Below are 22635 nucleotides of genomic sequence, written 5' to 3' on the forward strand. Positions count from 1 at the left end.
AAACAGCTTTATTGATGTATAATTTATATACCATACCCATTCAAATATATAATCCAATGGTTTTTAGTATATTTGAAGGGTTGTGCAACCTCCAAATAGATTTGGAGCAATTACCAAAATAGGCTGTGGTTACGTTAATAGATCAGAACATTTTTTGTCTCCCCTAAAAGAAATCCAGGGGAAAGGAAGGTATAGCTCAGTGGGAGAGCACATGTGTAGCATGCATGAAGTCCTGGTTCAATCCCCAGTTCCTCCATTAAAACAAGTAAAAATATAAACCTAATTACCTCCCGCTCAAAACAAAAACAAAACAAACAAAAATAAATATTAAAAAAAAAAAAGAAATCCATACTAGCAGTCCCCATTCCCCTTCCACTCCCCAGCCCCAGCTCTAAACCACTAACTAAGCTTTTGTCTTTGCCTGTTCTGGACATTTCATAAAGTGGAATCATACAGATATGTGTGTGATCTTTTGGGACTGGCTTCTTTCCCTTTGCATAATGTTTTCAAAGTTCATCCATGTACTGTAGGAGAAAATAGCCTTTTTACTGACAAATAATATTTCATTTATGGATAAACTACATTTTTTATCCATTCATCAACTGATGAACATTTGGGTTATTTCTGCATTTTGTCTATTATGAATAACACCCTGAATATTCATGTATAAGTTTTTTTTTAATTGAAGTATAATCAGTTTACAACGTTGTGTCAATTTCTGGTGTACAGCATAATGTTTCAATCATCCATATACATACATAAATTCATTTTCATATTCTTTTTCATTATAGGTTACTACAGATATTGAATAGAGTTCCCTGTGCTACACAGCAGAAACATGTTGTTTATCTATTTTATATATAGTGGCTAATATCTGCAAATCTTGAACTCCCAGTTTATCCCTTCCCACCCTCTTTCCCCCCTAGTAACCATAAATTTGTTTTCTATGTCTGTGAGTCTGTTTCTGTTTTGTAAATAGGTTCGTGTCTTTTTTTGTGTATAGGTTTTTGTGTGGACATAGATTTTCATTTCCCTTGGAGAGAGATATATAACTCCAGGTATTATAGTACATATACATATAATTGCTGGGTCACAGATTGCACACTCTTAACCATTACATATTTCAGCTAGTCTTGGTCTCTGCTATTATTAAATAATTATATTATCAACATCACCAATATTTGCTTCTACCTATTTTCTCTGTTGCAAACCCCCTTACTTTTGTTTTTGTTTTTGTTTTGTTTTGTTTTGGGGGGAGGTAATTAGGTTTATTTACTCATCTTGATGGAGATACTAGGGATTAAACCCAGGACCTCATGCATGTTAGGCAAGCTGTCTACCACTGAGCTACACCCTCCCCAACAAAGCCCTTTACTTATATTATTATGAATCCTACCTCAGTCCTTTAACACAGGAATCATTATCCTGTTGCACAAGTGAGAGAAACTGGGGCTCAAGTACATTAAGGGAACTTGTCCACACTCAAACAGCTAACATGGGTAGAACTGGGACCACAATCCACAAAATCCTGTTTCCTGTGCCCTCTGTGCCCAATACCACGTCCTGGGCATACCCTGCCCCAAAGCTTTCAAAACATGCCTCCTCCCCTCCTTTCTGGCTTTTTCTGGAAGTTAGGCTGCTTAGAAATCCCAAGGGTGAGAGCTGGACACTCACTGCCCACACTCTTTTCCAGCTGGGGCTGAAGGCAGGGGAGGGGCTGCCTTGGGAGCTGGAAATAAAATGGACAGAGGGCTGGGCTGAGCAGGGCAGAAGTGGAAGGAGGTTAGGAGGCTGTGAGGGGGAGGTAAGGAGTTTTTTATTCTGGGCCAGGTTTTGTGTGTAGGGGGGATTTTTCGCTTGTTTGTTTTGTTTTGTTTTTCCTGGCTCCTGGAGAACAGGTGAGGTGGCACTTTTTCAAGTTGTGCTATCAGGAGTGAGGAGTGAGGCTGAAGACAGGCTGGCCCGGGGAGTCCACTGCACGGTCAGAAGGGAAGATTGGGGAGGGGGCTGTGTTCCATGCGTTCCCTGAACCCCCTGCTCTGCGTTGCGGCTGGGAAAGGGAGAACATCTCAGAGCGAGGCCCAGGGAAAGGGCGGGTGGGGGGCTAGGGCAGAAACGGACACCGAGGCACACTTGGCAAGCAAGCAGGAAGAGCAGGATGAAGGGGGAATGCTGTGAGCGGTCTGAGAAGGCTTTCGGAGCAGCGGAAAGCAGTGAAACTCGGGCTTTCTGCTCGGAGAGAAGGAGCAGCGGGCAGCCCAGGAGTATCGATTAGAGCTGCGCCGTCCAGGAGGGTTGCCAGCCGCCCTGTGCCACCGCGGCTGTGTAAGTTTAAATTAGTTAACACTAAATAAAATAGAAAATCCAGCTCCTCCGCTGTACTAACCACACTTCAAGTGCTCAGTAACCACATGGGGCTAGCAGCTTTGGTATTCAAGAGAACAGACAAAGATGATTCCATCGTGGTACAAAGTCCCTTTGGTCAGTGGGAAGCCTCAGGAGGGGTTCCGATTGCTCAAGGACCCGCTGGAGAGAGCAGGCTTATGGGAGGGAAGGTCCCCTGCAGTGTGAGGTGGTGTGACTCGCCTTCTGCCAGCGTAAAGTGGACTCTGCCCCTAAGAACAGGAACTAGCCAGGCAGGGCCTCTTCAGTCCTGACTTGGGGTCCCTGCTCGGTGTGACCAGAGCCAGGGCCAGAGAAACATGGAGTGAGTAGTGCCGCAGAGGGAGGAGCGGCTGCTGAAGGGGCTGAGCTGGGTCACAGTGGAGAAGGGCTGGGGGATATCTGAGAGGGGAGACCAAAGTGGAGGCTTGCTGGATGGGGGTGGGGTTGCACTGTGTCAAAAGATGAGATGGAAGCCTCCGGTTCCAACCTACTGAGCTGTTTCTCCTTCCTTCCCAGGCCCAACACTGTCCAGCTGACGAGGATGGAATACGCCATGAAGTCCCTCAGCCTCCTCTACCCTAAGTCCCTCTCCAGGTGAGAGGGGCCAAGGATGGAAGGGATGGGGATCCACCGTGAGCTGTAGGACAAGCCTTCTCAAATGTCAGTGGGCACGTAAGTCACCTGGGCATCTTGTTAAAATGCAGATGCTGATTCAGGAGGTCTGGAGTGGGACCTGAGCTGCTGCCCTTCCCACAAGCCCCCGGGGGGTTGTTAATGCCGCTGCCACTCCCTCACCCCATATCACACACTGAGTCGAAAGAGGTAGACACTGCTGGGTGCTTTCATTCTTCCTCTCACTTAAACCTCACAACTTCAGGAAGTGGGGATTATTACATCAAATTAACAGATGGAGAAACTGAGGCACAGGGTGGGCACTCTCAATCACCTAGCAAATGGGTAGAGGAGCCAGGATCGAACTTGAGTCTGCCTGACTCCAAAACCTAGGTCCCCTCCACTCCTTTAGTTCAACATCGTGTATCTCAGAATTCCAAACTGTCTTCTTTGACCTCAGCTTTGCCACTTCCTTTCCCCTTATGAGTGAGAAGAATGAGGCCAAGGGAGGAAGGTGCAATCTGGGCAAATGTGGGATGGTCTTCCTTCACCTTGCTGCTTCCCATGGCCTGAGAAGCAGCTGTATCAATATGACGTGGGAGCTCATTAGACATGGAACCCCAGACCGCACCCAGACCTACTGAATCAGAAGCTACATTTTAACAAGATGCCCCGGGGACTGGTATGTGTCCACGAAGGTTTACTATCTAGCAGGCGTTTGAGGAATACTATCTAGAGCAGGCTTGGTGGGTGGGGCGGGGAGGAATATGATGAGTCAGCCTAGAGGGCTCGGGGATTGAGTTACCCTGCTGTGGGCTGAGGGCTGGGAGGCAGCACATAGCTCATTCTGATGCTCCAAACCGCCCCCAGATGTGTGGCCGTGAGCACCTCGGTGGTGACCCAGCAGCTGGTGCCGAAGCCCAGCCCCGAGGCCCGCAGGGCCCGACCCTACAGAGTAAGCAGTGCTGACCGGAGTGAGCGGAAGGGCATCGTGGCTCACAGTCTCGAGGACCTCCTCCTCAAGGTAGGGACAGACCTGCCTCCAACAGCCCAACACGGGGAACCTGGCTGAGCCCTGGCCCTGACAGCTGCCTCTGGCCTCCAGGTCATGAGCTGGGAGTTCAGCAGGGATTGATTTCACGGCTCAGATGGTGAAAAGGTTTCCTTTCTAGTGGCAGCTCCAATGGGCTGTATTTCTATAAATGGGCAATGAACAATCTTAACCTGAAATTAAGAAAAAAATTCCACTGAAAATAGCACCAATAAGAATAAAATTCTTAAAAATAAATTTAACACAAGTGTAAGACATACTTTGAATATCAACATCATGGAAAGAAGTTAAACTGAACACCTCAAGAAGCAGGGAGGGTACAGCTCAGTGGTAGTGTGTGTGTTTAGCATGCACAAGGTCCTGGGTTTAATCCCCAGTACCTCCATTAAATGAATGAATGAATGAATAAATAAATAAATGAATGAATGAATAAATAAATCTAATTACCACCCCCCAAAAAAAGAAAAAAAAGAAGACCTAAATAATGGAAATACAAGTGTGCTCAGAGATTAAAAGCCTTAATATTGTTAAGATGACAATATTTCCCCATTTGATCTGCAGATCCAATGCAAGCCCCACCAAAATCTCAGCTACTTTTTTCATAGATTTTGACAAGCTGATGCTAGAATTTATATAGATATACAGTGGACCTAGAATAGCCAAAACAATCATGAAAAAAAGGCAAAGGTTGAGGACTCACCCTTCCTGATTTTAAAACTGACTATGAATCTACAGCAATCAAGACTCTGACATAAGGACAGACACACTGTGTTTGTTAGGGCTGTCATAACAAAGTACCACAGGTTTGGCAGCTTAAACAACAGAAATGTATTTTCTCTCAAATCTGGAGGAGACAAGAAGTCTAAGGTCAAGGTGCTGTCAGGGTTGGTTTCTTCTGAGGCCTCTTTCCTTGACAGTAGACGGCCATCTCCATGTTCACATGGTCCTCCCTCTGTGTATGTCTGCTGGTCCTAATCTTTCCTTCTTGTAAGGACACCTTTCCTTCTTATAAATCACATTGAATTAGGGCCCACTCTAATGCTCTCATTTTAACTTAGTTACTTATTTAAAGACACTGTCTCTAAATACAGTCACATTCTGAGGTATTGGGATTAGGACTTCAAAGTATGAATTTTGGGGGATATCATTCAGCCCATCATACCAACAAATCAACTAAACAGAACTGAGAGTCCACATAGACATAGAAAACAAACTTATGATTACTGGGAGGGGAAGGGGATAGGAAGGGATAAACTAGGAGTTTGAGATTTGCAGATACTAACTACTGTATATAAAATGGATACACAAGTTTCTACTGTAGAGCACAGGGAACTATATTCAATATCTTGTAGTAACCTGGAATGAAAAGGATATGAAAACAAATATATGTATGTATATGTAAGACTGAGTTATTATGCTGTACACCAGAAATTGACACATTGTAAACTGACTAGTTCAATAAAAAAAGGACATAAAAAATAAATAAATAAAGTTACTTAAAAAAAAGAATTGAGAGTCCAGAAATAAACCCATGTATCTATGGTCAATTGATTTTTGACCAGATGCCAAGACTATTCAATGGAGAAAGAATAATCTTTTCAACAAATGGTGCTGAGACAATGGGATATCCAAATGCAAAAGAATGAAGTTGGATCCTTCCCTCATACTATGTATAAAATTAATTCAAAATGTATCAAAAACCTAAAACTATAAAGCCCTTAGAAGAAAACATAAGTGTTCATAACCTTGGTTTCTTAGCTATGGCACCAAAGCACAAATAACCAAAGGAGGAAAAAAAAACTAGACTTTATCAACATTAAAAACTTCTGTGCATCAAAGGTCACTAACAAAAAAGGAAAAGATAACCCACAGAATGGGATAAAATATTTGCAAGTCACATATCTGATAAGGGTCTAGTATCAATAATATATAAAGAACCCTCATAACTCAATAAAAAGAAAAAACCAAATGAAAATGGGCAAAGAATTTGAGTAGATGCTTCTCCAGAGAATGTACAAATGGCTAACAACACATGAAAAGATACTCAGCATCATTTATCATTAGGGAAATGCAAATCAAAAACATTTTATCCTGCTAGAATGGCTAAAGTGAAAGACAATAACAAGTGTTCATAAGGAAGTGGACAAGTTGCTGGTGGGACTATAAAATCATGCAACTGCTTTGGAAGACAGTTTGGTAGTTCCTTAAAGTTAAATGTAGAGTTATTATATGACTCAGCAATTCCACTCCTAGGTATATACCAGGAAAATGGAAAAGATGTGTCACACAAAAATTTGTACATGAATGTACATAACAGTATAATTCATTATATTCAAAAAACAGAAAGAATTCATATATCCATCAGTTGAAAAATGGATTAAAAATGTGGTATGTCTACATAGTGGAATATTAGTCAGCCATAAAAAGTAAACAATCATGCTGCAACTTAGATGAACCTTGAAAACATGTTAAGTGAAAGAAGCCAGTCTAAAAAGACCACATTAAAAAAAATTAAAAGACCACATAATGTGTGATTCCATTTATATGAAATGTCCAGAATAGGCAAACCCATAGAAATAGGAGAGGAGAGGTTGCCAAGGGCTGGGCAATGAGGAGTGACTGCTAACGGGTCCTGGGTTTCTCTTTGGGTTGAAAATGTTTTGAAATTAGATAGTAGTGGGAGTTGCACAACTTTGTGAATATACTAAAGAAATACTGGATTGTATACTTTAAAAGAGTAAATTTCATAGCATGTGAATTATATCATAATAAATTACATATGTGACTCCCATTATATTTTTATCGGACAGCACTATTCTAGAACATTAACCATGAAGCCAGATACCAAGAGATACCATAATATAGGGTCTTTGGATGGTGATCCCAGGGCAAGAGCCCTGGGTTCCAGTCCCATCCTGGAAACCGCACCCCACTCATTCTTTCCCTGGCAGCTAAGGTGATGTGGGGCTTCCCCATGTCAGCTCCATGGTTACATGTGATGGCAGAAGCATCACTTACCTTATTCTCCAGGTCCAGGATACCATGATGCTGGCAGACAAGCCTTTCTTCCTGGTGTTGGAGAAAGACGGCACAACTGTAGAGACAGAAGAGTATTTCCAATCCCTGGCAGATGACACCATGTTCATGGTCCTCCATAAGGGGCAGAAATGGCAGCCCCCGTCAGAGCAGGTGATGTTCCACCTGTGGGGGAGAATACTGGGAGCCTGGGGGAAGGCCTTGAGGGATGCCAACCACACATGCTTGTCCTGATGCAGGGCACTAGGTACCAACCTCCCCTCTCCCGTAAGCCTGCCAGGAAAATCGATGTGGCCCGCATAACCTTCGACCTGTACAAGGTGAACCCACAGGACTTCATTGGTTGCCTGAACGTGAAGGCGACTTTCTACGGCACATACTCCCTTTCCTACGATCTGCACTGCTGCAGGGCCAAGCGCATCATGAAGTGAGTGCGTCAGGATTAGGTGTGGACAGGGTGGGTACACGGCAACGGGAGAGGCCCTATCTTTTCACAGGGACCTCAGCCCCTCCAGGGCCTGGGACTGGTGTTCATTCTGACAAGGCATGACAGCATTTGTCTAGAACCTTACGGCTGAATTTGTGTTTTAGTTTATGGAAGTGTGTGCCAAAGGGGTACATGTGCTCCTGCTGGTGGAACCTGGATCTATTTAGCTTTACTCATTACTTTCCACTAGAACAACAATTTTTTTCACCTAAAATAGTAAGTTTTCCTAAATAGTCTTCTAACCAACCTTTAAAAAAATGAACATGTGTCAAAGAGCTTATTGAACTTAATTAATGAGAGAACCAGTAGAAGTTACAATCAGTTCAAAATCCCACCCTCACAAATGAACTTATTTACAAAACAGACTCACAGACACACAGAGCAAGAGGGGAAAGGAGGAAACTGAAGGGATAAATTGGGAGTTCGGGATTTACAGATACTAACTACCATATATAAAATAGAAAAATAGCAAGGTCCTACTGTGTTGCACAGGAACTATATTCAATACCTTATAATAGCCTACAGTGAAAAAAGAATATGAAAAGGATACAGATTTAGATATAGATATGTAGATATAGATATATGAAGTATAACTGAATCATTATGCTGTACACCAAAAATTAACACAACATTGTAAACTGACTATACTTCAATGAAAGAAAATAAAAACCAAAAAAAAAAGCCTCACCTACATATAGATCCATCAAGAATCCTGAGATACACAACACTGTAAATCAACTATACTTCAATTTTAAAAAAAGGAATGCCGAGATAAACTTACAAATACAAAATTGGATTTTTCCATGAGGGTGGGAGGGTTGAAATGATTGTCCTTCCATAGAACAGAATTAGTTTGCATATCTATGGACAATAGTCATTTGTATTGTCTAATGAACTTTAAAAAAAAACTTTTTATTTTACTTTTGAGCATCACAGGAAGCATGGGAATATGCTAAATCATCAGACAAGTATTATTATGGTAGTGTTTCCAAACCCAGCTGCTCCAATGGGGTCTAGACAATTCTTACCTCATCAGGTGGATGTAGACACTGAAGCAGAGGCATCCAACTAGTCCAAAGCCGCAAAGCTGGGGAGTAGCAGAGCACGGCCTCTTGCCAGCTTCTTCTGACAGATTCTACTCCTCCCCGATTGCTTCATTTATTATTTACTGAGTGCTCACTGTGTGCCTGGTCCTATGCTGTAAATTAAAGATACAGAGATAAATAAGATGTCAGAACAAGAATTTCTCTTGCCTCCAGTACCTTGATGAATGCTGGCACACAGTAGTAATTCAAATAATTGTGGAAGAATGTATATGATCCTTGTTCTCAGGGGGCTTCTGAGATGTCCTACTCTGGGTCCCCAGAGTTCTGCCAGAATGTACGTGGCTAGGGCATACCAGACCACCTCGGCTTTCTGAGTTTATTCTCTGTGTACCCAATCTGCAAATGAGCGACCTGAGGCTGAGTGGTTCTGTTTGCCACAGACGACACTCGATGCAGACTTGAACCTCGTTCTATGGCTAGATGTTTCATTTTCCTCCTCTACCATATCCTGCCCCGGCTTGATCTGGGCTTGCTCCCAGCAGTCTGCAGATTTCAAAATCTACAGCAAGAAGTTTCAGCCTTTAAACTCAGTCCATTTAGGGGAAGTGGGACTCTCAGATCTAAACAAAGTAGACATATTAGTATCAAGAAAAAAAATAGCAAACTGGAATCAGTGGGATGACTTAGTGGTGAAGGCAAGTTTTTTTTTTTCTTTAGTTGTAGTAAAATATACGTGACATAAAATTTACCATTTAACCACTTTTTTTTTAAGTGACATCAAGTACATTCACAGTGTTGTGCAATGGTCATTTGTACATCCATTTCCAGAACTTTTTCATCATCCCAAACTGAAACTCTGTACCCATTAAATGCAACCTCTCCACACCCCCTCCCCCCAGCCCTGCTAACCTCTGTTCTACTTTTTGTCTCTGTTAATTTTCCTGCTCTAGGAACTCATTTTCCTTTCTAGGTAACTCATACAACACTTGCCCTCTAGTGTCTGGCTTATATCACTTAGATAATGTTTTCAAGTTTCATCCATATTGTAGCACGTGTCAGAATGTCATTCCCACTTAAGTCTGGACAGCTGGTTTGAAGTCTCAGTCTAATTTGAGAAACAGCTATACTTCTCAAGGATAGCCTTTACATTTTTAAATTATTTTCATGTAGAGATGTTTATAATCTTCTAATTGTTTTTCTGCCCCACTTCACCTCAGTCACAAGTTTATTTATTGAATGAAGGTTAATGGAAGACAAGTTTTAACATCAGCCGGGAAGGATTTATTTTCCTTTTGTTTTCTTCTCCCTGGTCCCCCCTAGGACTAGATACCCTCACCCATTTCTTTTAAACAGATTTGGGTAAGAATTCGGTTAAACAGACAAGCATTCAACCAGCTATTCTTGACCCCATATTTCCCTGCTCTTCTACACATCAGGCCCTGGGTTAAGTGATTGACGTTATTTCAGCCTCCCTAACCCCCCGTGCGACCACAGTGGCATGATCTCATTTTACAGGTGAGGAAGCTGAGGCTCAGAACTATAGCAGTTTGCCAAGGTTCACCCAGCTTATGAGACTGGATCAAAACTCAGCCCTGTCTGATTCAAGTTCCGTTCTCAGTGCACTGCGACACTGGAGAGCTTCACGACCAGCACTCTGAAAATTAGCTAGACTGCAAACGCCTCGGAAGGGCCTCGGAGTCCAGCACAGAGGTGGTGAAAGGCAGGGTCATGTGATGTCAATCAATCAGGCCAGTCCAAAGTAGGATGAGAAAAATAAAAGGACTTATTATTTTTTTTAAACACTATTTTTTTAATGTTTTTTTTCCTTTGTCAGGGAGGTAATTAGGTCTATTTATTTTTTTAAAAATTTTTAACATTTTTTATTGATTTATAATCATTTTACAATGTTGTGTCAAATTCCAGTGTTCAGCATAATTTTTCAGTCATACATGGACATATACACAGGTCTATTTTTAATGGAGGTACTGGAGATTGAACCTAGGACCTCGTGCATGCTAAGCACTCACTCTACCACTGAGGCATCCCCTCCTGACAAGAGGCCTTATTAAATGAGCTTGAATTTTGCATGAGAATAAGGAGGTTGTGGACATCTGAATTAAAGTACCACTGCGAGTTCCCTCATAGAGCATTTGCTGAAGGAAGGCAGCGTCTGGTCCATTTGCACATCACTCTGTAATTTATAAAAGTATGAAGACAGCACGTGGGAGCAGCCCTTTAGGGGACACAGGAAGCGGTTTTCTTCGTGGTTTGACCCTAGTGCCTTCTCATTCCACCCAGGGAAGCTCTTCGCTGGGTCCTCTTCAGCATGCAGGCCACAGGCCACATGCTGCTTGGCACCTCCTGTTACCTGCGGCAGCTCCTGGACGCCACAGAGGGAGGGCAGCCCCCCAGGGACAACAGCCTGTCCCTCATCCCGAACCGTCTGAAGATACTGCAGTGAAAGCCCAGCCAAGGACTAGACTGGGCACCAGCAGGCTACGGCATGAAGTCTGCCCCTCAGCAACCTGTCTGCACGCGCTGTTCTTTCATTCCACCGCGTGCCTCCTGGCCTCCCGTCCCAAATGCTCCCGAGTCAATTGTCAAGCCTACGAATGTGTGACATCAGAGTTCGCAATAAATGATTTAGGTTGATACATCTTCTTTGCTTCTGTTCTTTACAAGGTGAGGGTGGGGTTCCATCTGGAAGGCTGGAAAGGTCTAAGGGAAGACAGACTTTATTGTCAACCATTCTCCATCATGCAGGATTATAGGAAACAGCATTTCTTCTACCAAAAAAAAAAAAATTGCAGTTGATTCTGAAACTAACGTCTGCTTAATCTAAGACTTGAGCAGACCATGTAACCAATACAGTGAATGACAATTTCCAAAATAAACTTGCCTACCAGAAGGGCTCTGATTGGGAGGGTGGGATGAAGGCAGTCTTCTAGTTTCTCAGTGTCACATTTTATTACAAGCTTTTCAGTGTTTAGGCGGTCAAGCTATACTGCAGTTTTCCATCAGTGCTTCCCTAGCCTGTCAAACAGCTTTTCTTTCGTGTTCAGAACTCCCAATCCAAGGATTTCAAAACGAGCTGTTAGGTAGCCACAAAGTGTTAGTTTCTCATCAGTGTGAGCTGGCATTTTTCAACAACAGACAAAGCCAAAAGACAAGCATGAAAAGGCAAAGTTTGTAGGTGACTGTGCTTTAGTCGGTGACTCTCAGATTAAAAAATATGTCATTTCTAACTAGAAAGCCTAGTTGGGTTTATTAAATACTAAGACAAAGGCCTATGTTACCAAAGCTAGAGTCTAGAGGGTTATTTCTGACAGCTGACCCATCCACTGTAGCCATGAGTGGGAGGAACTGTCAGAGCCAGCAAAGAACATTTCTATTCTGGGCTTTCCTGCTCACGCAGTTACATGAGGGCTGGCTCAGTGCTGTCCTGGTCCACAGGGTGGGCCTTCTGGCATGAAGACATGATGTTTGCGTCAGCAAAGAAGCTATTCCCATTCAACCTTGGCTGAAGCTATGGCCTACTTCTCCTGTGAAGTTAGTTATAAACTGAGTTGAGCTGGAGGGTGGCCGAAGCTTGGAATTTGTTTCAACTTGCCCTCCTTCTGACATTCTGAGTTTCACACGTGGGTCTTGAAGGAGTGATGGCTGTCTCTTGGCACTGAGCCCTCCCAGCCCAGGGAAAATGAGGTTCTTCCTTTTTTTCTAGAAGGTTCATGGAGTCACATCAGCTGTGGGCAGTGAACAGGAGAGGGCAGTCTTTGATGAAGCTGGAATGTGTGGAAAATTCCAAAGAGCAAGGGAACTCAAGCCACAGCAGGGCCAGTCTAAGTGGAGGAATGACTAACCTAGGGCCAAGCATGGCCAGTGGAGGAACAGTCTGCTGTAGGCAAGGTAAGCTGTGTCCTGCCTTAGTCTTGCCAGCTTTGCTCAAGCTGCAAATTATGAACACATAGGAGACCTTTCAGAAGAGGAGTTCTAAAATATTGTGGGGCCTTGCAACAAAGCTCAGTAACGTTCAAGTGCAAAACAAGATATAATAACTTGTATTTTTGCCATATTTCTGCTGACTTGTCTGAATTTTGCACTATATAAAAATTGATCATTTAAATCTTTGAATTAAAAAAATTAAGTCTCTTGAGGTATAATTTACATACAATAAATCTACCCTTCTAAGGTATACAGTTCAATAAGTTTTGGCAAACTTATGCAGTTATGTAACCACTATTTCCAGCACACCATAAAGTTCCCTTACGCCCCTTTCTTTTTTTTTAATTGAAGTACAGTCAATTACAATGTGTCAATTTTTGGTGTATAGCACAATGTCCCAGTCATGCATATCCATACATATATTTGTTTTCATATTTTTTTCCATTAAAGGTTATTACAAGATATTGAATATAGTTCCCTGTGCTATACAAAAGAAACTTTTTAAAAATCTATTTTTATGCATAGTGGCTAACATTTTCAAATCTCAAACTCCTAAATTTATCCCTTCCCACTCCCTTTCCCCCGGTAACCATAAGACTGTTTACTATGTCTGCTAGTCTGTTTCTGTTTTGTAGATGAGCTTATTAGTGTCTTCTTTTTTCCTTTTTTTAGGTTCCACATATGAGTGATATATGGATTTTTCTTTCTCTTTCTGGCTTACTTCACTTAGAATGACAATCTCCAGGTTCATCCCTGTCCTTATGTCCCTTTCTAGTCAATCCTTGTCCCTTGGCAACCACTGATTTTTTTTTCCCCCAATACAGTTTGCCCTTTCTAAAATGTCATGTAAATAGAATCACACAGTCTTTTACAGCATTTATTTCCACTTATTTTTATTATTTAAAAAGATTTTTGTGCTGTACACTAGAAATTGACACATTGTAACTGACTACTTCAATAAAAAAATTAGCAAACTGAATTAAGAAAAGTTACTAAACTTTTTTTTTATGAACGGTATAGTTTTACATAGGGCTTAGATTTTTAAACTAGGAGTATGCGTGTGTGCGAAGAAGAAATATATCAATAAGGTAAAAAAAATTTAAGCAGTCCCAAAGAGTAAAAATAATTAGTTGTTATTCACATTTTCACTTCTGATTCCTTCTCTGGAAGCAACCATCATTTCTGAGTGTCCTTTCAGAAATGCAGATGTATATAAATATAATAAATACATATAAATCACTTGCACACACATATGCATATTCTAGTCACACTGCCCTTCACTTTGTTTTTTTGATTTAATATATTCTGGAGATTGATTCACATCAGCACTTGTAGACGGACAGGTTGTTGAATTCACGGCGGCATATGTATGTGCTACAATTCACTTAGCCACTCCTCTGCAATGAATGTTGGTTTTTCTGCAGTCTTTCACTACAGCAAACAATGAACTGAAAGTTATCACTTTCTTAGTAAACAAACGAAATAATACACAGGTTGCATATGAGCTTTCTATAGCTGTAATTTCAGGATAGAACCCATTTTGTTCTTTGCCTTTTTTGTTCTTAACGTCTTATTTCTCCTCTTGCTGTCTCCCTCTGCCGCCCCTCCTCCCCTCACCGTTTCCTCCAGGTGAATTTCTATTAATTCTTCACAGCACGTCGATCACAACCCATGCTGGGGAGCTTTCTCTGATTTCACCGGGCTCCTAGTTCTCTCTCAGTACTTCCACAGCGTTAGCAAGGTGGGTTGTGCTGCCGTGATCTTAACGGTGAACTTCTTGTGAGTAGGGCAAGTCTTGTTAATGTGTCTCCAGCTCACAGATGCCAAGGACTAGCATAGAGTTAGCATTCAAACACTGCTGTTGTATCAGATTTATATCCTCTATAGATCTAATCAAAGAAAAATTTACGTTTCGGGTTTTGAGATTTGTTTTGGTTTTGCTTTTGTTTTTCTCCAACTTGCCTTACAAAATTGTGCACAACGGTGGTATTTTGAAATCAGAAGGTTCCTAAGAATTGCAATGGTAATCGAAAGCCTTGACTTTTTGTCCTGGTTATGTCCTAAGACAGGTCCTCTGATCCTAAGTACATGACTCCTTGACTCTGTCCCTTAGGTTCTCCAAAGCGCGACGTGAATTTACGCGTTTCCTTCCCGGGCGAAAGCAAAGCTCCGCCTTCTCACCACTCTAAGCATTGCTCTTCCGATTGACAGTCAATCTGGCCAATCGGCGCCCTATGGGCGAGCGGGGGCGGGACGGCTGCCCTCCTGGACACATGCGCACTACCCTCGCACCGGAGATGGGTGGCTGCCGTGTTTTGGGCCAAGTCTTGGGTGGCTGGCGGCGAGGTCCCCGGGTCCACGTAGCGCCCGAGACTGCAGGCTTTGGCACCAAGGCCCGGTGATTACCTACCTCTCCCTTCAAATAGGAGGGAGACTGGGCCGGGAGAGGGTGCATGCGGAATCTGGAGTTAGGAAGACAGGGGTTCTAATCCAGCTCTGCTGTGTGACCCTAAACTAGTCAGTTGGCCTCTCTTAGCCCCAACTCTCTCCTCTGTGCAATGGGGCCAGTCGAACCTGAGTCTTCGGGAAGCTCAACCAGGGCTTTCCGAAGCATCTGTAGGAGGCTGCGGGATTTGGGAAGAGATGTGTGGAGTTAAGAATGGGCGGCACGTCGGGAAGCAGTGACTCCCCTGTTACTTACCCTACCTTTTCCAGGCATCAGCTGCAACCTCGAGGCTCCAGCAAATGGTTCCGACCCGTGGGGAACCAGCCTTTCCCGGGGCTGCTGCGGCCAGAGAGCCTCAGTCGGGAGGAGCTGGTTGACGTACTGAAGGTAGCTGTAGTGGACCAAAAAGGTGAGAGGTGGGAGGGACAGCTGCAGAGACCCAGAAGGGGCGCGGTCTTCACCTGACCCTCCTGGGGACTTGGCTGGGCTCCCTCCTAAAGCCTTTGGGGTCAAATCCTGGGAGCTGGGACCAGGCACATAATCTCTCTGTGCCTCTGCATCATGGGGAACGGGGTGTGGGATGGGAGAGTTGGGGAGAGATGAACTTTGCATATAGTAGGCACTCTATAATGGGAATTGCCCCCAATAAAGTGATTATTGAGGCTTTGGAGTCATATCTAGGCTCTGTAGTCAGTTTGTAATCCCATTTCAGTGGGAGAAAATGATTAACCAGGAAATAAATGATCAAGGTACTTACTAGTGATGAGGGCTATGATTAAAACAGGGTGTTACCATGGTGAGGAACTGCAGGAGGGGAGCAGACAGTAGATTGAGGAGTCAGGCCTCTTTGTGATGGTGACACTTGAAGAGCCAGCCATGTGAAAACCTAGGGGAGAGGAAACAGCAAGTGCAAGGGCCCTGAGGTGGCAGGCAGCAAGTTTAAAAAGAGACAGTAAGTTCAGTTCAGGGTGTGGTTGATAACTCATGTCTGAGAGGTATAGTGGGACCACATGATAATATGAAATGAGAAAGTCCTTTGTAAAGTACTGCTTTTGCTGTTGCTGATATTTATGTAATACATGTTTCAGGACCTCTGGTGACGTTGAACAAGCCACAGGGTCTGCCAGTGACAGGTATGCGGAAGGGAAGGAGACACAGTCAATGGGGTTTTGATGTCTCTAAGGAAGGAAGTAGTGAAGAGACGGGATAGTGGGATACAGTTGCCTCTGGGAGCAACTTGTCCTTTTTCTTCTTCTTTTTTTTCTTCCCCAGGAAAACCAGGAGAGCTGACGTTGCTCTCAGTGCTACCGGAGCTGAGCCAGTCCCTGGGGCTCGGGGAGAAGGAGCTCCAGGTTGTCCGAGCATCTGGGAAGTAAGTGGTAGGGGTGATAAGAAGGCAGGAGGATGCCTACCTATCTGGGATGGGGGCATAGCTGCTTGGGAATAAACAGACATTTTCCATGGTTTGGTGTGGGATCACAGAGGTGGGATACAAGGAAAAGGAGGAAGTGGACAGATCTGGGTTCAAATCCTTCTGCACAAACTGTAATCTTAGGTAAAGCATGAACCCTCACTGAGCCTCAGTTTCCTTAATCATAAAATGGAACTAATAATACGTATGCTCAGTGTGTGGTCACTTCTCCAACCCCATACTCCTGGCAGGCACTGCTGATTGATCCATGATGTTCTTTCCTCTAACTGCCATCAGTTAGAGATGGTGCTTGAAATGACATGTCTTTGCAGTTCTGTGAACTCATGGGCTCGTTTGTGGGGATATAATAGAGTGCCTAGCACGTGGGAGACACTCAGCAACTGGTGGTAATTGTTATTTGGCCCTGAACTCCCTGGGGGCCAGGGCAAAAATGAGAAACACATTTAAGCTAGGCAATCTTATTATCAGACACGGGGAAGACTTACTTGTTTCTCAGGAAGACGTCTGGGTTATAGTCCTGGTGTTACTGCCTTAAGCAGAGCAGTGTTTCTTCCGGGGGGGGGGGCGGCTCCTTTTTTTGTGGGTGAACCCAAGTGATTTAAACTTGTGATTTGTCTCCCTCCTCCAGGGAGACCTCTGGACTCGTACTCCTCTCCAGTTGTCCCCAGACAGCAAGCCGCCTCCAGAAGTTCTTCACCCACTCACAGAGAGCTGGGAGACCCACAGCCACCTACTGGTGAGAGGAGTTGGGAGGTTCCAGGGCAGTGGGGAGGTTCCAGCAAGCCACTCGGCGACCTCCTCCTGCCTCTTTCTCAGTGCCGTCACTGATGGGATCCCCGCTACTTCTGAGGGGAAGATCCGAGCAGCTCTGAAACTGGAACACATGGATGGGGTCAATCTTGTGAGTCAGGGTCTGGGTGGGAAGAGGAGACATATTACCCCTACTGAGGAGTCAAGGGTATAGAACTTGGGGTGGCTGGCCCTCCAGTTCCCTGGAGTGACCACTGCCTATTCTGTGGCCCTGTCCTGAGTCTGTTGGGAGCAGGGAGGATCTGGGGGTAGCTCCCAGGTGTGTGTGAAGCGTGTTCATTCTTGGGGGCTGACCCTACAGGTAGTTCCAGTGAAGTCCCCATCCCGAAAGGACATCCTGGAAGGTGTCAAGAAAACCATCAGCCACTTCCGTGTAGTGGCCACAAGCTCTGGCTGTGCCCTGGTCCAGCTGCAGCCACTGACAGGTGGGTCTGGGGCCCCAGCCAGACTTGACAGCTGTATTTGGCTGGGGGAGGCAGAGGGTGGGAGGAAGGTGGTGGTTTCGGCGGCAGCCTGGGGAACACCTGATGGACCGTAAGGGTGTGTGTGACCAGCTCCAGCCAAGGAGGCCACACTTCTGCTGTCCGCCTGACGGTCACCCCGTTGCAGTTAAATATTTTCCTCTTAGTTATTGATCTCAGGATCCTCTTTTTGCCTTTGGTGTTCTGTAGGTTGATTATGCTGAATCTAAGTGTGTGGGTTTAGTTTTATCTGTCTTGCTTGGGATTCATGACGCCTCCCGAATCTGTAGCTGACTGTGCTCCATCAGTCCTGGAATGTTCTCTCTTCAAATGTTGTGCCTCTCGCATTCCCTGGTCTCTCCTTTTGAATGTCTGACAGGTCTGACCCTGACCTTCTCCGTCTACTCACTATCTCTTTTCACCTTTTTTTTTTTTTTAATCTCTGCTGTATTTGGGATAATCTTCTTTCTTTTGGTGTAGGGTGGTCCTTGATTTTTTTTTTTTTTTAAGTTTTTTAATGGAGGTGCTGAGGACTGAACCCAGCACCTCACACATGCTAAGCATGCGCCCGCCCCTGAGCTGTACTGGCTGATTACCCTCCCCGCTGGATTCTGGGTAATCTTTAGATCTGTCTTCCAGGTGAGTAGGTTTCTCTTCAGTTGGATCTAATCCACCAGGTTAACCTACCCATTGGCTGTATTTTCACATACGTGAAGTATTTCATACCATGTAAGTTTCCCCAAACCAGTTCAAGTTGGTGTAAGCCAAAAAAGGGAATTTATTGGCTCACATAACTTAAAAGTTCAGGTCTGGCTGTATCCGGAGGCTCAGAGGACGTCACCAGGAAGCTTTTTCTGCATCTCTTCTTGTCTCTCGCGTGCTGGCTTCTTCCTCCCACAGGCTCTGCCCCATGGAGGCTGGGGCGGCAGACACGCAGCAGCTCCATGCTCACACCCCACCAGTGTCGCACCCTGGCAGAAGCGTTCCTCATTCCGGGTAGCATCACGATAAATTCAGGGCTGCGTCTCTTCATGAATGAACCCCGCAGGGCCGGTGGATTGACAGCCCTGCCTGTCCAGAGTTGGTCATGCATCCCGCTCCAGAGGCAGGGGCGGCAGCGTCCGCCTCACTCACATGTTGTTTAACATGATCTGAGAATGGGGTGGCACTTCCCCAGAAGAAAGGGGAGGGACAATACTGGGTGGGACAGACAGAGTCACTGCCTGCCATCTGTCCATCTCTCCTGTCCTCCAGTGTTTCCCAGCCAGCTGCCGGTGCACATGGTACTAGAGCTCTGCCCTGTGCTTGGGGACCACACATACTCTGCCCGCGTGGGCACTGTCCTGGGCCAGCGCTTTCTGCTGCCAGCCGAGAGCACCAAGCCCCGAAGACAGGTACTCAAGCGCCGCTGCCTGCTGCCTTATGGGAGTGGGGTGGGCAAGGGGATGCACAGCATCTCTAGACACTAGCCATGCAGCTTGGGCGTCCAAGGCTATGTGTAGCTCTGTCATGCTGTGTGGCCTTGAGCAAGTGACACTCCCTCTCTTAAGTTGCATCTGCCCATCTGTTCAATAAGGAAGTTGTACTGGCTGATTTCTAAAGGCCCTTCTAAGTCTGCCATTCTTTTTGGTACAAGGGCTAAGAGAGGTTGTGTATTTGGGTAACTCTAGCTGTTCTAACAGAATAACCCCAAGTTCCATGGTCTTATTAACACAATAATTTCCTTCCATGTAAGTCCAGTCACTGGGGGTGGGGTAGGGATGGGCTTTGCTCCAAGCAGTCACGTGGGGACGCAGGCTGTTGCTGTCCAGACAGCAGATGAGGAGAGACAGGGCAGGCTCATGTGGGAGGTTTCCTCAGGCCAGGTCTGGGAGTGCCATACCTACCTGCACTTCCGTTCCGTTGCAAGCTCAGTCACATGGCCTCACCAACCTGTGAGAGGGGCAGGGGGATGGAGTTTAGCCAAATGCTCAGGAGGCGGATTTGGTGAACCCCGAGCCAGTCCCTGCCATAATGAGTGTGTGTGTGGGTGTGTGTGGACAGAGGCGATGAAGAACATGGATGTGGACAGAGGGAGGAAGTACTTGCCTCCCTTGCAGTTTGCTCTGAGATGCTGGCAACTCACCTGGCTGAATGCTGACATGTCTCTCCCGTCCCAGGTCCTGGATGAAGCCCTCCTCAGACGCCTCCGCCTGACCCCCTCCCAGGCTGCCCAGCTGCCCCTGCACCTCCACCTGCATCGTCTCCACCTCCCGGGCACCAGGCCCCAGGATGCACCCATCGAGCTTCTGGCACCTCTGCCCTCTTACTTCTCCAGGACCCTGCAGTGCCTGGGGCTCCACTACCAATAGTCCCCCTTCTCTTCTTGCTGTTCCCACTGGAAGGCAGTGGGGGGCGGTGGGAGGATGGGCTGTGGTCAGGCCTGAGGAGAAGTGAGGTCAGTGCCCAACACGCAGTAAGGCCATGGTGAGATCCTGGGCTCTGGCATTGGACAAACCTAAGATCGCATCCTGGCCAGGTCACCTGCTGTGTGGTGTTGGGCACATGACTTTACCTCTCTGGACTTGAGATAATAAAAGTACCTACCTCATAGTATCGTTTTGAGGATTTGCTGAGAAAGTAAATGTTTATCATGGACCGTGCTTTCTGCTGAGTTCAATATGTGGTTGTTAAAGTTGGCTGTTTCTGTCCCAATGCTGGCTAAGAGAAAATGTTAGATTTTAAAATTGTAACAAAATGTACCATCTTAACCATTTTTATGTGTACAGGTCAGTGGCATTAAGTACATTCACACTGTCATGCAACCATCACCACCATCCATCTCCAGAACTCTTTTCATCTTGCAGAACTGAGACTGTCCCCATTAAACACTAACTCCCCACTCCCCCTCCACCCCCAGCTCCTAGAGGCTACCATTCTCCTTTGTCCCTATGGATTTGACCACTCTCAGGACCTCATGTAAGTGAAGATGTTAAATCTGGGGCTGACACTCCCCACCCCCTGCAAAAAAAGATGACACTCACGTAACCATCACTCAGTACACAAAGCAGAAGCATCCTTCTCCTCTCTTAACAAACAGCAGTTCTCAACCCTGGCCCTACATTAGAACCCCCTCCCTTGCCCATTCAGGAAGCTAAAGAAAAAACTCCCCACGCCCCCACCCCAAAGATGCTGGTTTAACGGTCTAGATGGAGACTCTGGCATCAAATCTTTTTTAAAAGCTCTGGAAGGGGTCCTATTGTTCAATCTTGGGTGGAAACCACTGCCCTGACTTGAGAGGATTCTTTCCTCGCTTGCTTTTTAAAGTTTTACCACATACACGAATCCCTAAACGGTGTGTTTCACTTTGCCTGTTTCCGAGGTTTCCGCGGAATGGCGTTGTGCTGCGTATTTTATGATTTGTTCTCCCTGCACTGTGAGGCGTGTCTGTTGTGCAGCTGGAGTTGGAACTCCAGAGTTTGCATGTACCGCGGTTTTTCCCTTCGACTGTTAGTAGACACTGAGGCTGTCAGTTGTTACCACAGTGCAGCTGTGAGCCTGTGTGTATGCGTTTCCTGGCTTAGCTGTGCGAGAATGTCCAGGTCAGAGGAGCTGTATCTTCCTTTGACTAGTGTGTTACTTTCCCAGGGCTAATCTAACAAACTACCACAACCTGAGTGGCTTAAAGCAATAAAAATGGATTCTCTCCTACTCTGGAGGCTGGAAGTCAGAAATCAAGGTGCTGACAGGGCTGTGGACTTCCTGAAGGCTCTAAGCGAGAATCCTGCCTTGCCTCTTCCAGCTTCTGGTGGCTCCAAGCATCTCTTGGCTTGTGGCTGCATCACACTTACCTCTGCCTCTATCTGCACATGGCCTCCTCATTTGTGTCTTCTATTCTCTTAGAAGGACACTTGTTCTGGGTCTTAGGGCCCATCCAGATAATCCAGGATGATTGCATCTCAAAACCTTCAACTTACTTACATCTGCAAAGACCCCTTTTCTAAATAAAGTCACAGTCGCAGGTTCCAAGAAGACATTTCTTTCTAGAGGGCCAGGAGTGGGAGGTACCAAACCATTCAACCCATTACAACTTAGAAATACCAAAGTTCTTCAGACGGCTGTGGCTGGTTGGCTATTTCCTTTTTAGGTGACCTTGGCCCCTTGCTGAGGAAGGGACAGACCCACTTCTTTTGGGGAAGAGCTGGAGTTGAACAAGGTCCACGCTTCCCTGCTGTGAAATCTCATGCCCATTAGATGTCTTTCTGCTGCCAGCCCAGCCCCTCCTCTGGGCTCAGGGACTGGGGAGACTCCCAGTGGTCAGCAGTCCTGGTGAAGCGTCCCAGCCTTCTGCTCAGTCATGCGATCCTGGGAAAGGCATGTCTCCTCATGCAGGCTGTCTCCATCTGTACCATGAGGCTTAGCACCCCACCCAGAGATCAGACACGCCAGGGGAGTCCCTGAACAGGGTGCCCCATGTCTGTCGCTGGGTGGGAGTTCTGGGCCTTGCTTCATGGAGGAGTTACTGATGGTCTCCAGCTCTTGTTCTGCACCTTGGGGTACCAAGCCCCACCCTACCCTCTCTTCACCCTCCTGCAGAAAGGGAGCCAAACCTCAAAATATGTCACTTGCTCTTTTTTATTTGGTGCTGCATCCAGGAAAGGGGCAGTGAGGACTGAAGCAAGGGCTTCTGTAACCACACGTCCCTCAGGCCCCCCAGCCCCTCGTGTGCACTGATAAAGGCCAGGGGTCCTGGCAGGCTCAGTGTCTTCATGAGGCATGCCTCAGCCTTGGGTTTGTCACAGAGTCTGGCCTTGAACTTGCCTTTGGCCTTGATCTCCCTATGGGTGCTAGGAAGATTTCCGACTTCACAGGGTTGAGGCCACAAGTTACTTCCAAGTTGGGGACCATGAAGGTGCTGGGGAGCAACAGCCTCGGTGCGAAAGGAGGG

General features: G+C 45.6%; 2 protein-coding genes and 1 long non-coding RNA gene across 15 annotated transcripts; 2 read left to right on the plus strand and 1 right to left on the minus strand.

Annotated features, from left to right (window-relative positions):
* The first annotated feature begins 1724 nt into the window (after positions 1-1724).
* On the plus strand, positions 1725-11271 carry CIDEC (cell death inducing DFFA like effector c). 4 transcript variants are annotated; one of them, XM_010953023.3, is made up of 6 exons: positions 1725-1804; positions 2902-2979; positions 3868-4021; positions 7079-7237; positions 7324-7511; positions 10916-11271. In XM_010953023.3, the coding sequence occupies exons 2-6, from the start codon at positions 2927-2929 to the stop codon at positions 11076-11078; spliced, it is 717 nt and encodes a 238-aa protein (XP_010951325.1). In that variant the 5' UTR covers positions 1725-1804; positions 2902-2926; the 3' UTR covers positions 11079-11271. The 4 variants fall into 4 exon arrangements, with proteins under 4 accessions (XP_010951325.1, XP_010951326.1, XP_010951327.1 ...); XM_010953024.3 differs by lacking the exon at positions 1725-1804 and adding an exon at positions 2049-2325; XM_010953025.3 differs by lacking the exon at positions 1725-1804 and adding an exon at positions 2593-2707 and having other exon boundaries at positions 7357-7511.
* LOC105067445 (uncharacterized) lies at positions 8157-22633 on the minus strand. Of its 9 annotated transcripts, none has more exons than XR_012499857.1 (7): positions 21539-22633; positions 20295-20404; positions 19595-19640; positions 16923-17311; positions 15798-15891; positions 15266-15396; positions 8157-8769 (listed from the first exon to the last, which is right to left on the minus strand). It is a non-coding gene; the product is annotated as an uncharacterized LOC105067445 (long non-coding RNA). The 9 variants fall into 9 exon arrangements; XR_012499850.1 differs by having other exon boundaries at positions 20295-20408; XR_012499856.1 differs by having other exon boundaries at positions 19595-20404.
* Positions 14682-20350, plus strand: RPUSD3 (RNA pseudouridine synthase D3). 2 transcript variants are annotated; one of them, XM_010953026.3, is made up of 9 exons: positions 14682-14957; positions 15275-15414; positions 16094-16138; positions 16278-16377; positions 17066-17173; positions 17254-17338; positions 17549-17672; positions 18963-19102; positions 19868-20350. In XM_010953026.3, exons 1-9 carry the CDS (start codon positions 14794-14796, stop codon positions 20057-20059), a joined length of 1098 nt encoding a protein of 365 aa, XP_010951328.2. In that variant the 5' UTR covers positions 14682-14793; the 3' UTR covers positions 20060-20350. The 2 variants fall into 2 exon arrangements, with proteins under 2 accessions (XP_010951328.2, XP_045371265.2); XM_045515309.2 differs by lacking the exon at positions 16094-16138.
* Positions 22634-22635: the final 2 nt, after the last annotated feature.

The sequence above is a fragment of the Camelus bactrianus genome, chromosome 17 (assembly GCF_048773025.1).
Source record: "Camelus bactrianus isolate YW-2024 breed Bactrian camel chromosome 17, ASM4877302v1, whole genome shotgun sequence".
Lineage (NCBI taxonomy): Eukaryota > Metazoa > Chordata > Mammalia > Artiodactyla > Camelidae > Camelus > Camelus bactrianus.

What these genes read in the sequence shown, in the direction of transcription:
- RPUSD3 (XM_010953026.3), top strand. Translation starts at nt 14,794, where the DNA reads ATGGGCGAGCGGGGGCGGGACGGCTGCCCTCCTGGACACATGCGCACT. An exon ending in GGCTTTGGCACCAAGGCCCG is followed by an intron (nt 14,958 to 15,274) that starts GTGATTACCTAC and finishes TACCTTTTCCAG; the next exon opens with GCATCAGCTGCAACCTCGAG. An exon ending in ACAGGGTCTGCCAGTGACAG is followed by an intron (nt 16,139 to 16,277) that starts GTATGCGGAAGG and finishes TTTCTTCCCCAG; the next exon opens with GAAAACCAGGAGAGCTGACG.
- CIDEC (XM_010953022.3), top strand. An exon ending in TACCCTAAGTCCCTCTCCAG is followed by an intron (nt 2,980 to 3,867) that starts GTGAGAGGGGCC and finishes AACCGCCCCCAG; the next exon opens with ATGTGTGGCCGTGAGCACCT. An exon ending in GGCAGCCCCCGTCAGAGCAG is followed by an intron (nt 7,238 to 7,323) that starts GTGATGTTCCAC and finishes GTCCTGATGCAG; the next exon opens with GGCACTAGGTACCAACCTCC.